This window comes from Puntigrus tetrazona, chromosome 22, assembly GCF_018831695.1.
Source record: "Puntigrus tetrazona isolate hp1 chromosome 22, ASM1883169v1, whole genome shotgun sequence".
Classification (NCBI taxonomy): Eukaryota; Metazoa; Chordata; class Actinopteri; order Cypriniformes; family Cyprinidae; genus Puntigrus; species Puntigrus tetrazona.
In genome coordinates this window covers 2,063,837-2,077,525 of record NC_056720.1, presented here as the reverse complement: position 1 = coordinate 2,077,525, position 13,689 = coordinate 2,063,837, and the positions used below count along the sequence as shown (strand labels likewise).

General features: G+C 38.1%; 1 protein-coding gene across 1 annotated transcript in view; it reads right to left on the bottom strand.

Moving 5' to 3' along the window:
• LOC122327908 (NACHT, LRR and PYD domains-containing protein 12-like) overlaps positions 1 to 13,689 on the bottom strand; it is a 50,683-nt gene that overhangs the window by 27,516 nt on the left and 9,478 nt on the right. The window contains 7 exon segments of the mRNA XM_043223578.1: positions 2,123 to 2,293; positions 3,383 to 3,556; positions 3,758 to 3,928; positions 10,752 to 10,922; positions 11,704 to 11,824; positions 11,827 to 11,873; positions 12,676 to 12,849. Of these exon segments, the coding sequence (XP_043079513.1) occupies positions 2,123 to 2,293; positions 3,383 to 3,556; positions 3,758 to 3,928; positions 10,752 to 10,922; positions 11,704 to 11,824; positions 11,827 to 11,873; positions 12,676 to 12,849 (1,029 nt within the window).

Genomic DNA, 13,689 nt, shown 5'->3' with positions numbered 1-13,689 from the left:
ATGTGCTGTAAGAGCAACAAGAAACACTCATTACAACTTTCAAAGGTTTAGACCTCAGAACAACTTACTTTACAAGTCTCCCTTACACAAAATATACAGTACAGAAAATAGAAAGATTAACTATACAAAATATTTAAACGTAATTAAATGTATTTAGTGCAGCAAACAAGATACCAGTCGGCCAATGAGAAGTTAGACCAGACACTTTATGAGGATTCACCCTGCTCAGATTAAACAATACCTCACTGCTTAAAAACTGAGGTTGTCGGGTGTTTTTACGATCAAATCAAGAAGAAAAGGTTTCAGTTCTGTGTGTTACTAGTTGGTGGTTAATGTTTTCAAATTAGTCTTCAATCCTTAGTTTGTTGTCAGTAAACATGATCACATTCAGCAGAAGTTAGAGACTACATTTAACTGAAGTCTATGAAGTCTAAAGTTGTTTGAATCTACTTAGAGAAGGTTTGAAGCTGTATTTGTCACCAAGCCAGCAGAGGGAGCCCTGACCTCTGGGTGATCTGCATTCACTCCCTCTGCTGCTACTTCCTGTCCCAGGACTATAAATACTGCAGCAAGCCACTCAACTGCAGGTTGCATTGTTCGCCTGTTCGCCTCGTGCAAAGCCTCCAGTTTTCCCACCCTCCCACCCTTGCTACACGTCGTCAATGGATCCCAGCAACCCCTGCACTCATCCTCTGCCCTCCACCTGAGCTCGCCACAGGTCTGCCAGTCTCCATTGCCGCCGTGGGTGAAGGATCCCTAGCTTCATCGTCCCGCCTCCGAGCCCCGGACTCCACCTCGGCTTGTAGACCCGTCGGCTTCCCTTAGGCTCCTAGCTCCCTCCTCTCCACCGTGCTCCGTCAGTCCACCAGCTCTACCAGGCTCCATCGCTCTCGGCTCCGCCTTGGTCGGTCGTCGACCATCCGTCGCCTCAGGATTCCACTCCTCCAGCTTCGCCTCGTCCCTCCATCCCTCCAGCTCTGTCAGGCTCCTCCCTCCCCCCGGCTCCACCTCAGTCCTCTGTCGCTCTGGCTCCGCCGCGTCCTTCTCGTCCCCCGTCTCCGCATCAGTCGCCAAAGCCTGCGGTGTCGCCTAGGACCTCCAGCGCCTCTGCATCACCCTGGCTCATCGGCTCTCCGCCTCAGTCTCCGCGACCACCTGCTCCGCCGCCATCGGTCGGTCCCATGGAGTTGATGGTCGCTACCTCTCCATGGCTCCTCCCTTCGTCGGCTCCACCACTGACCTTCATGGCTGGGCTCTGGATCGCCTCCCACTCCGGACTCCTCCCGTCTTCTCCCTGGCTCCTTCCTCCGTCTCTTCCGCCCTGGACTCCGTTTGCTGACTCCCTCCCGGAACCCCCTCCCAAGCTCCCAGTTTTGTTTTATTTTGTTTGTTTTGTGGAGCGCCAGGAGTCGCTCCTAGGAGGGGGGCTATGTCACCAAGCCAGCAGAGGGAGCCCTGACCTCTGGGTGATCTGCATTCACTCCCTCTGCGACAACTTCCTGTCCCAGGACTATAAATACTGCAGCAAGCCACTCAACTGCAGGTTGCATTGTTCGCCTGTTTCATTGTTTGGATTGCCATTGGTTTGTTTCTAGTTTCCTGTTTCCCTGGTTTTGACCCTGCCTGTCTTTGGATATTCTGATTGTTTGCTGCCTGACCTGACCTTCGCCTGTTCTTGGATTTTGTGTTTGCCTCGTCTCTTATACTCCTGTTTGCCCTGTTGGACGCTTGCCTGTTTTGACCATGTCTTCATTTAATAAAAGCCTGCAAATGGATCCGCACGCCTCAGACCCCTCATTCGTGACAGTATTAAAGGCAAACGATGATAAAAACAATAAACACTGGCTATTTCTAATGTGTGTTACATTATTTTCTCAATCCCTGTGCACTTATGGGGAAATTTCATTTTTGTTTCAAATAGCTCTATGATTTATTCAAGAATTTCTTCTTTCAACAAATAAATCAAATGTGTTATATCAGAAAAAATGGCCTTTATAGCATGGGGTTGGACTCAAATGAGAATTAAAATCTTTTGAATTAAAAAGAATTAAAATGAATGAGAATTAAAAACTTCTGTAAGATCACGAGTCGTGTGACGTGTGAAATGCTGTAAGATACTCACTTCAGTGTGTTGATCTGACAGTGTTTATCCTGCAGTAGAGCAGAGATCTGATTCACTCGTGTGTCTCCTAGTTTATGTCCACTCAGATTCAGCTCTTTCAGGAGTAACGGGTTTTTACCCACGATTCCAGTCACATACTGACAGCCTTCATCTGCAGCAGGACCCAAAAACCTGCAGAATACAAGATGAAGAAATCAATTCAGTGTGCATCACAAAAAATGAACAGATGACCAAACATTGTTTATACCTAAAAAAACTAGTTCAAATCTTTGCAGGTTTAAACACTTAAATATATACAATCTATTTATGCTTTAAGACAAATGGCAATTATTATGCAGCAGAATTCACTAGTTTTAATTGACTGATGTCTGTGTTGATAATTTTAAGAAGAACTACATCTTCAGATGTGATATAGATCTGTTGTAGTAGATCTACAGTGTTGTGAATCTGATCTCAATGAAAATTAATGCACAGTGCATTCAGTGACATTTAAACAATCAGGATAATTAGGCACACTGAATAATTTTTTTCATGAGAAATGTCACAATAACACAATAATAAATCATAATTATTGAGGCGCAAACCACTGAATCTCACTCTAGTGACTCATCTTAAACGTGTTGACATTTATCATCAAAACTACAGCAGCTGTAGCTAAATATTATAATATAATACTAATGTAAGTAATGCACATTTACTTCATGACGTCTCACCCAGTGGTGTAACTTATTCATGACGGACCCTATCCTGGGCTGCACGGTTATGAAGCACATACACACAGCGCTCATATCTAGAAAACATTATATTTGTATAATCAAATCTGTGCCTAGTCTACTTAATTAAGACCAACTAGAAAGAGCATGTTATATTAAACAGTTCTCTTTTCATGCGTCTAACACACACGCAGGAATCTTCTCAGAGAGAGCAGAGCAAAAAAAAAAACATCTATAATCTATAATAAATAGATTTAAATAAATAAATAATATCTTTAAATAACAGGCGGTCTATTGCTGGAATGTGTTACGGCGAGCGTAACTAATGAACACCTCTTTGATTTCAATGAAGGAATAAAGAAAAGAAAAACTACAGAAAAGGTTGGATTAGAAGCCGAAACCTCAGTAATTCTTGACAAAAGCTCCACCTCTAGAACACTAAAGGACACAACATGATGCCGCTGTGAAAATGCTGTGTATTATTGATATTTCTAGAAATATTAATTTAGTACGTGTGCACTGCCTGTAGTTACACCACTGGCCTCACCTCAGTGTGTTTAGTTGACAGTTAGGATCCTGAAGTAAATCACTGAGCTCCTTCACTCCTGATGATCCAGGATCATTTCCTGTGAGATCCAGCTCTATCAGGTGTGAAGGGTTTGATCTCAGAGCTGAAGACAGAGCTTTATAACCTTCTTCACTGATACTGCAGTCTGAGAGTCTAAAAAAAAAGGAGTTTATTATATTGAAAGATATATAAATAATATTTCTACAAAAAGGTTTAATTGCTTTCTGCTTCTAGTTAGAGAAGAATGAAAAACAATTCACCATCTGAAAGGAGCATGACTTTATTTAAAGATTATTACAATAATATTTTCATTTTGATCAAATTAAAACCATTACAATAGTTCATTATATTCACCTGAGGTTCTCCAATGTGCATTCTGTATTTTCTAAAGCGTTCTTGAGTTTCTTGACTCCTGAACTCTGCAGATTATTGTTGCTCATGTCAAGCTCTTTCAGACTGGAATTTGATCTCAGGACTGTAGCAAGAGCTGAACAGCTTTCCTCTGATAAACCACAATCACACAACCTAAAATGATCACCATGAGAGGAAGAAATTACAAATTGTCACACATGGACTCTTTTGTTGTTGTTTTGTCCTGTGCCATGTGTGACCTACTTTGTTAATTGTCTAATTTGTCATCAGCTGTGTCTTGTTAGTTTAGTCAATTCTCATGTGTGTATTTAAGTTCCAGTTTGATTCAGTTTTATCATTGGTTCTCATCTTTAATGTCTGTGTTTTTTTTGTCCTGTCTGCCTGCCAGCCTGTAAATATCTTGTTTATTTTGTTCATAGAAGATTACAACTGTTTAAGTAGATTTTTCATCGTTAAGTGCTCTCTCTCGCAATCCACCACCGTGACACAAATACACAGTATGGAAACACTTTACAATAAGCTTGAACAATATATTAATTACAGTATTTATTAATATTTGACAATGTTAGTTAATAGAGCTATTCACTGGTAGGTGATGTTGATTCACAGTGCATTAACCCAGTTTTCATTACATTGTTTTGTTTTAAATTTGAGTCTTGTTTTATTTGTCTTATTTCTGATTTTTTGTTCTACTCTTTACAGCACTTTGGTCAGCTTTGGCTGTTTTTAAATGTGTTTTACAAACAAATATGTGTAAGTATTGTACTGTATTTGAATAATATGCAAAAAGGCCAATTATAGCAGTGGGCGTTTGAATATCTTGAATGTGGTCTTATAAAACTGACTGTTGGGCTTCGGTGACGTCACCAACCTGATGGCAGCTTGAAAGATCGCTCTCCGACAAAGTGATAGATTATAGCCCCAAAACACGAGATACAAACTGGAATTTTCACTATCGTCAGTATGGAAGGAGGGGCTCAAGTACAAACTAGGCGAAAACCTAAAGGAAAATTAGTAAAAGAAGGAGTACAGGGTGAAAACGTCGGGCCGCCGTCTAACGTCAGCCCGGGTGAGAGTGTAATGGAGCGGGGAGGCGGCGACGAGCACGAGGAGACCGTTAGCTTGGCTATGATTTTCCAAGAGGTGCGCGATTTTAGGAGAGACAATTCTGATCAGCTAAAAGAAATAAAAGAGGACATTCGAAAAACCAATGTCCGAGTAGAAGAAGCTGAGGAACGAATTGTCAGTTTGGAGGAGAGATCGCAAAACACCGAAAGCGTAATGGCGGAAGTTTTGAAACTACAGACGCAGTTAGAAGAAAGGATAACGGACCAAGAGGGCCGCTCACGAAGGAACAACATCAGGATCTACGGGGTCGCAGAAGGGGCTGAGGCAAACTCGCCAACTATGATCGCGTTTGTGGAGAGTATGCTGAAGGAAAAACTCGATCTACAATCGCCTCAATCCCTTCAGATAGAGAGAGCGCATCGCGCGCTCGCCCCACAGCCGCCGGAAAATGCACCGCCGAGATCAATTGTGGTGAACTTTCTCAGTTATAAGCTGAAGGAAGAAATTTTGAGAACGGCGTGGAGAAAGAAGGGCTTTGTCTGGGAGGAGAGGAGAGTGAACATTGATCACGATTATGCCCCTGACGTTATCAGAAAGCGCAAGGAATACACAGAAGCAAAGAAAATGTTGACCGAGAAGAAGATCAAGTTTCAAACCCCCTACCCTGCCAAACTACGGGTGTTTTTCACAGACGCGACCCGGGTATACAACTCTGCGGAAGAAGCAACGAAGGATCTAGCTGACAGGGGATTCCCATCACGGTCATCCAGCCCCGGGTCACTGATGGAGCGAATTCAACGTCTCTCACCTGGCGCACGGCTGGTCAGAGAGCGGAGGGAGGCCGCATCAGGGACAAGCAAAGCTACAAAGAAAAGCTTCAGTCTTACAGGCGGTAAATAGAACATTGGCTTTACTTATGTTAAATCTATTATTATTTTCTTTTAAAGGTTGGTCCATTACCTGGTAGGTGACAATTCTTGCTTTTCCCCTCTCCTTTTTGCGGGACCTCATTGCGAAACTAGGATATTGACCAATGTATTTTACTTTTGTGTTGTTTTGAGTTTTCGCCTAGTCCAATGTATTTTTTTTTTTTTAATGAATGTCGGAGTATAGCTGTCATACTGACACATGAGCGCAAACTGTATTGCCAGTGTGATCAGCATAGGGGGCCCTTCCCTGTTGGATAGTGAAGGTTTTCCCTCTGAGCCATTCTGTTTTGGCTCACTTGAGGTCAGGAGAGAGACCTCTTTTTTGGAAGTCTTTAAAGTTCTTTATTTTTTCATAGTTCAATGTTCTAATGTTGTTCAGAGAGTTCAGCTGCCATTCTTGGAAACGAGGGGAGAGTCTGCTCAGTCACTGACTCGCAAGAGGGGATGTTGGTTAAGATTTGTGTTAATAGAGAATAATGTTACGTAATATTAAGGTTCAATGTAAACGGGGTACTTAATCCAATTAAAAGAAGTAAAATTTTTTCAAAACTTAAAAAAGATAAAGTTCAGATTGCCTTCTTACAAGAGACACATCTATCACAGGTAGAACATAGTAAACTAAATAGATCAGGCTTCAGTGCTTTTTCATCATCTTATAAATCTGGCCACAGAGAGAGAGTAGCGATATTAATATCAAAGCAAATACATTTTGAGCATATATCTACTAATACAGACAAGGAGGGTAGATATGTTATCATAACAGGAAAGTTAGAGAGCTCCTTGGTTACCTTTTTAAATGTATATGCTCCTCCAGGAGCGGATTGGTCTTTTTATAAACATATATTTGATTTAATGGCTACACATTCTCAGGGCATTACTATTTGTGGAGGAGACTTTAATGTAAGACTGAATCATAGACTTGATTCCTCTGGAAGTGGTTTAACCCACCCCAAACCTGTAAGTAAGAAAATTAATATGATCATGAAAGAGCTGGGGGTCATAGATGTATGGCGGGATCTTAATCCGTCTATACGTACTTATACCCATTTTTCTTCACCGCATTCAGTTTATTCTAGAATTGATTATTTCTTTATTTTTAGTAAAGACAGAGACAGGGTCAAGTGCTGCGAGATAGGAACAATAGATCTTTCTGATCACAGTCCTGTCTATTTGACTTTCAACTTGAGAAGCAAACCAAAGACTACATTGTGGAGATTAAACTCAAGTATTTTAAATGGGTTTAAAGAACAGTTGAAGACAGAAATTAATATTTACTTGGAAAATAATGATAACAGGGGAGGTCTCACCCCTATGCTCTGGGATGCATGTAAAGCTGTGATGAGGGGAAAGATTATTGCAATTACCTCACTACTCAAAAGATTAGGCAGGAGAGACTTAATACACTGCAGCAATATCTGGAGAAGTTACAAAGACAACACATGAGAAATCTTGATATTAATGTGAAAAAGAGATTAAAAAGACTCAGGAAGAGATAAATGATTTGTACATGCAAGAAATACGGAAAAAATGATATTTACCAAGCAGAGATATTATGAAGTGGGGGGAAAATCTATTAAACTCCTGGCCTATAGGTTACGTAAACAGCAGGCTGATAATTCGATCTACAAGATTCGCAATCCAGCTACCAAAAAAATTGAAAATGGCCTGGATAAAATTCTTAAAATTTTTGAGACATTCTACAAAAAATTATACTCCCAAAACCAATTAGATGTAGAATCTCAAGCGACAAGGGTCCTTGACTCTTTGAATTTGCCCCTAGTCTCTTCAGAAGACAATGATAGACTGTTATCAGAAATAACGGTAGAGGAATTAAACAACGCTATTACTAGGTTGAAAGTAAATAAGTCTCCAGGTCCCGATGGTTTTGTCTCTGAATGGTATAAATCTCTTAGAGAATCATTGTCTCCTATGTTACTGACTACCTTCAATTCAATATTAAAGGGTGGGCGGTCCCTCCCTCTTGGAGGGAAGCAATTATTTCTGTTATACCGAAGGAAGGTAAATATAAAAGTGAGTGTGGAAACTTTAGACCTATCAGTGTTTTAAATGTTGATTATAAACTATTTACTTCCATTTTGGCTAGAAGGTTAGATACAATTATCCTAAACTTATTGACCCAGACCAGACTGGGTTTGTTAGGCAAAGACAAACCCAAGACAACATTAGACGCTCTTTACATATTATGAACCACATAACTAAGCATAATGTTGAGGCTCTCTTAGTGGGATTGGACGCTGAAAAGGCATTTGATTCTGTTACGTGGGACTATCTCTTCATGGTCATGAATCGATTTGGGTTCCATAAATCTATTATCAAAGTCATTCAAGCACTATATGATAAACCTGTAGCGAGAATTAAGGTGAATGGTGATCTCTCTAACCAGTTTTCTCTAGAGCGAGGAACACGCCAGGGCTGTCCAATTAGCCCTACTCTATTTGCCCTGTTTATAGAGCCACTAATTCAGTGTATTAGGCAGAGCGACAAAATCATAGGCATAGAAACAGGGACAGGAATACAAAAGGTAGCTGCGTTTGCAGATGATATTTTAGTATACCTAAAGCAGCCAACCCAGTCATTTCAAGAACTGATGTCTCTCCTTGGTACATACGGATCCTTCTCGGGTTATAAAGTAAATATACAGAAAACCCAGGTCCTTACCTTTAATTATAAGCCACCCGGCTTCATTATTAAGAATTTTTGTCTAAATTGGGAAGCGGTGTCAATGAAGTATCTAGGAGTACTTTTACCAAAAGATACATCAAAATTATACCAAATTAATTTTGCCCCTCTAATTTTAAAGATTAAAAAAGATATTTCTAGATGGAATATTATTCCCTTTCTAAGCATGAGCTCAAGAATAGAATCAATCAAGATAACCATTCTACCGAGACTACTATATTTATTTCAATCTTTACCAGTGATTATACCATCGCAGCAGTTTCTAGAATGGGATAAATTATTTTCAAGATTTATCTGGAATGGGAAAAAACCCAGAACTAGATTTAAAACACTTCAGCTAAGGAAAGAAAAGGGGGGAATGGGACTTCCCTGTTTGCAAGATTATTATTATGCTGCCCAGATTAGACCTTTAGTGTGTTTATGTAATCCGGCATATCACTCAAGATGGAAAGAAATAGAAGGTGCTATATCCCGAGATGTCCCGGTCCAGGCAGCATTGGGAGATGAGGTACTGATAAATAAATTAATAAATATAGATAATCCTTGGTTAAATGTGTCCTTGAACATTTGGAAGAAATTAGCGAAAGGTCATTTGAAAGATTCCAGGATATTGTTGCGCTGGTGCGCCTATGATACAGAGTTTGCCCCTAACAAATTAGATATTAGTTTTAAAAGATGGACAACTAAGGGCCTAACTGCCTATTGGACATTTATGAGTAAGGGAAAGCTTCAGAGCTTTCAGATACTTAAAGAAAGACATGGACTAGAGAACCAGGACTTTTATAGATATCTCCAACTGCGTCATTATTTAGAATATGCTATAGGAAATGTAGCGAAAAAAGAAGACGGGTTATTAAAAGTGTTCTTGTTAGCCTATCAATCTGACGATTGTAAAAAAGTTATTTCAAAGTTGTATAGAGGGCTACAACAAGCCAAATTGGTAGATACATTATATTTAAAGGAGAGATGGGAGCAAGAAGGCAACTTCAGCCTTTCAGTAGAGGAGTGGGAAAGTATATGTGAGTCACAATGGAAAACTACACATTCCTTGTTTTGGAGAGAGTTTGCATGGAAGGGGATTGTTAGGTTCTTCTCCACACCTGCTCAGAGTAAGCAACAGATACATAAAACCAAATGTTGGCGACAGTGTGGGGCCGATAAGGCTAATCATTTTCACATCTTTTGGAGTTGTCTTTCTATAAATCAGTACTGGCATGAAATACATAAATGTTTAGAGGATATCTTTAACATTCAAATTCCCTTTTGTTTTGAAGTGATGTACCTGGGACTGATTTCTAGCGATTTTCCAAATAAATACCTGTTTAGAATCTTAACAATTGCAAGTAAGAAAGCAATTACAAGACAGTGGCTCCATCCAAGCGTGCCAACTCAGGAAAACTGGGTAGAAATAGTACATGAAATTTTCTCAATGGAGAAGTTAACCTATGCCCTAAGACTTAAGTCTCAGTTATTTGCAGTATTATGGAAAGAGTGGATTAAGTATATATCCCCTATACGACTAGATTTTGTTTAAACAAATGAAACATAGACGGTGAGTCTATACCAAGTCTATTCTTTAAAGCAGACACCCCACAAGAATCGGGTCGAAAGTGTTTTGTGGCAGACTTGTTTCCGTGTTGTTTTTTGTGTATGTCATTTATTTTTATGTTCTGTATCTTTTCGCACATTACCATCTCTATAAAGGGATTGTACAGTACATTTCTTTGACAAGTGTTTAAAAATGTAGAGTCCTTTTTCTCCCCCTCTTTTATGTTTGTTTATTTGTTTTTATGGGACTCAATATTGCGATATACTTATTGATATTACGCCTTTGATTATGTAAATATGAAACATTGACAATGTTTGTACTTCCCTGTTGTGAATGGAAATTTCAATAAAAATAAAATATAAAAAAAAAAAAAACTGACTGTTCTGCCGATAAGGTCTAAACCCAGATTGTTTTTTTATGTATAAATATTGCTAATATTAAGAGGTGCATCACAGAGATAATCATTAAATAATTGAAAAATGCAGTGCATGATTATTTTAAACCTCAACAGGTCTGAAAGTCTTTCATTTAAATGATCCACAACAACAACAACAAAAACTCAAAGTGGTTAAATAAACAAGAAAATGACAGTTTAGAAATGCCCTAACAAAAGTCCACTCTGAAACCATATTGAAATGCTGTGGTAGGAACTGAAATGTAGAGTTCATAGAACTAAAGTCTATAAATTTCACTGAGCTGAAACAGTACTAGGGATTATCACAGAACTTACTTCAGTATCTTTAATGTACAATTAATATCCTTCAGTCCAGTGCAGAGCAGCTTCACTCCTGAATCCTGCAGATTATTATTGTTCATGTTCAGCTCTTTCAGACTGGAATCTGATTCAAGAACTGAAGCCAGAGCTGAACAGCTTTTGTCTGTTAAACCACAATCATTTAGCCTACAAGACAAATAAATCAAATATCAGAGTTAAATACATGCAATATAGTTATTAAATACAAAAATGCGAAATTAATTGGTATAAATTACATAAACCATAAATATACTGCATATTTATCAGAGTTTTAGTGATTCAAATTTTCTTGATAAAACAGCTAGATAAAGCTTTATAGCGAGGAGTTGGACTCAAATGAGAATTACAATAGACTGCTGTAACATAACTAGTCATGTGAAATGTGTTGAATTACAAATTTATAAAAAGTTACACACAGCTTCCGGTCTGAAAGTATATTGTAATTTACAATATAAGCACAGGAAGTCCAAACCCTGAGACAGTAATCTTTTGTCTTTCAGTTACTGAACATCTGGCAGGTTTTCCCAAATTAAGTGTGAATCCTAATCAAAAGGTACAACTGTGCCTTTTGTTTATAGCACTTATGCGTTTAAATGACACTTGTATGCTAAATAGATGATGGATCTGGAAATTTCCTGTTCTGGGCTAAGGTCCTGTTCTGTATTTGCATACTTTTGTTTCAGTGGTCTCCACCTCTATGTACTCCTTCCCCTTAAAACATATAAACTTCTCTGTGCTAGGTTTTAGTTAGATTTTTTTTCTTGGACATTGCTTGACGATTTTCCTAAAGATTACTTCAAGACTTCTTGCAGATGACTACAGCAACGAAATAAAAACAAACTCCTGCTTTACCAAGAGTCTTCTGGTCTCTTCTTAAAAAGAAGCAAAAAAAGTTTCCAACACATGTGAAATGTTGTAAGATACTCACTTCAGTGTGTTGATCTGACAGTGTTTATCCTGCAGTAGAGCAGAGATCTGATTCACTCGTGTGTCTTCTAGTTCATGTTCACTCAGATTCAGCTCTTTCAGGAGTAACGGGTTTTTACCACGATTCCAGTCACATACTGACAGCCTTCATCTGCAGCAGGACCCAAAAACCTGCAGAATACAAGATGAAGCAGGATTCAGTTTAGTGTGCTCTGCTTCACAAAACATTTAAAGATTATCAAACACTGCCCAAAACAAACAGACCTAGTTCAAGTTTTTAAAGCTTGAACACTTAAGTAAATAAATGTATTTATGTATGTATTTATTTTGTTATTTTTTTAAAGACAAAAGGCAAACAAATATTAAAAGAAACTCAGGTAAAAGCTCACTAGATCACGATTCTTAAAATTCTCAAGATCTTTCTGGTTTTTATGCAGGAGATAAAAAAAGCAATAACTAGCTTGTGACAGCTAAACCTTCATATTGATATATTTTATTGAGATTTTTTTAATGCTGGCTCTTTCTATAATTATGAAGCAGAATTCACCAAACACTTGATTACTGATCCACTAACAGAGAATATGATCTGAGTTCAGACCATCTCTGGATAGTTGTATTTAACTGATGTCTGTGTTGATACAGCAGTAATTCTGCAGCTCCTTATGAGAAGAAGCTTCAGACGTGATATAGATCTGTTGTAGTGGATCTACAGTGTTGTGAATCTGATCTTGATGGAAATTAATGTGCATTGCATTCAGTATCATTTACACAATCAAAATAATTAGCCACACTGAATATTTTTTCATGAGAAATATCCACAATCATAAATGTTAATTATTGCCCCAAACTACTGAATCCCACACAAAATTTCTGAGTTACCTATAACTTTTAACACAACTGTGTTGACATTTATCATCAAAAACAGCAGCTGCACCATAAATATTCTAATATAATATTTATATATACAACTCACCTCAGTGTGTTTAGTTGACAGTTAGGATCCTGAAGTAAATCACTGAGCTCCTTCACTCCTGATGATCCAGGATCATTTCCTATGAGATCCAGCTCTATCAGGTGTGAAGGGTTTGATCTCAGAGCTGAAGACAGAGCTTTATAACCTTCTTCACTGATACTGCAGTCTGAGAGTCTAAAAAAGGTTTTTAAATCATATTCAGGTTATATAATTAATATTACTGCAAAAAAGGTTTAATAGCTTTCTCCTTCTAGTTAGAGAAGAAAGGAAAAGTCCCCATCTGAAAGGAGCATGACTTATTATTACAGTATTAATTACAGTAATATTACAGATTATTACAGTAATGTTTTCATTTTGATCAGAAGAGAATGTCGTCATTAAAACCAAACAATATTTCACTACATTAACCTGAGTTTCTCCAAAGTGCATTCTGTATATTCTGGAGTTTCTTTCATCAAGTCTTTTATCCAAATTATATTAGTATAAAACAAGAACATTTATGTTTTGAAATGCCATAACATAAGTCCACTCTTAAACCACATTGAAATTCTGAGGTAGGAACTGAAATATAGAGTTCATGCTGGAATTAAACCTTTAGGCGCTAGGTTTTCAAAAGCTTGTGGCTTGAAAGGACTTAAAGATAGAGATCTACTGTAAATTAAAAAAAATGTTGGGAATGGTCGAAAGTTTGCGTGGGCTGTAAATATACTAACGTAATTTGCCTATTATGAAGTTATCAGGGGATGGTCCATTCCGAGTTTCATAATATTCATATTATTCAGAATATTTGAATTGAAGTTCAGAATGTTTTATCCTCATTCTAAATTAGCAGACAATAGAAAACCGACAATAAAACAGAAGTGCTAATTTATTATATTAAATAAATGGTAAAACCCATATGAACAGTAGTATACATTATGATCAGTTAACATTTATTACTACATTTTTACACTAGTAGTAACACACACACATGAACAGTATCTTACATTTTGATCAGTTCATCAGTAATATTCA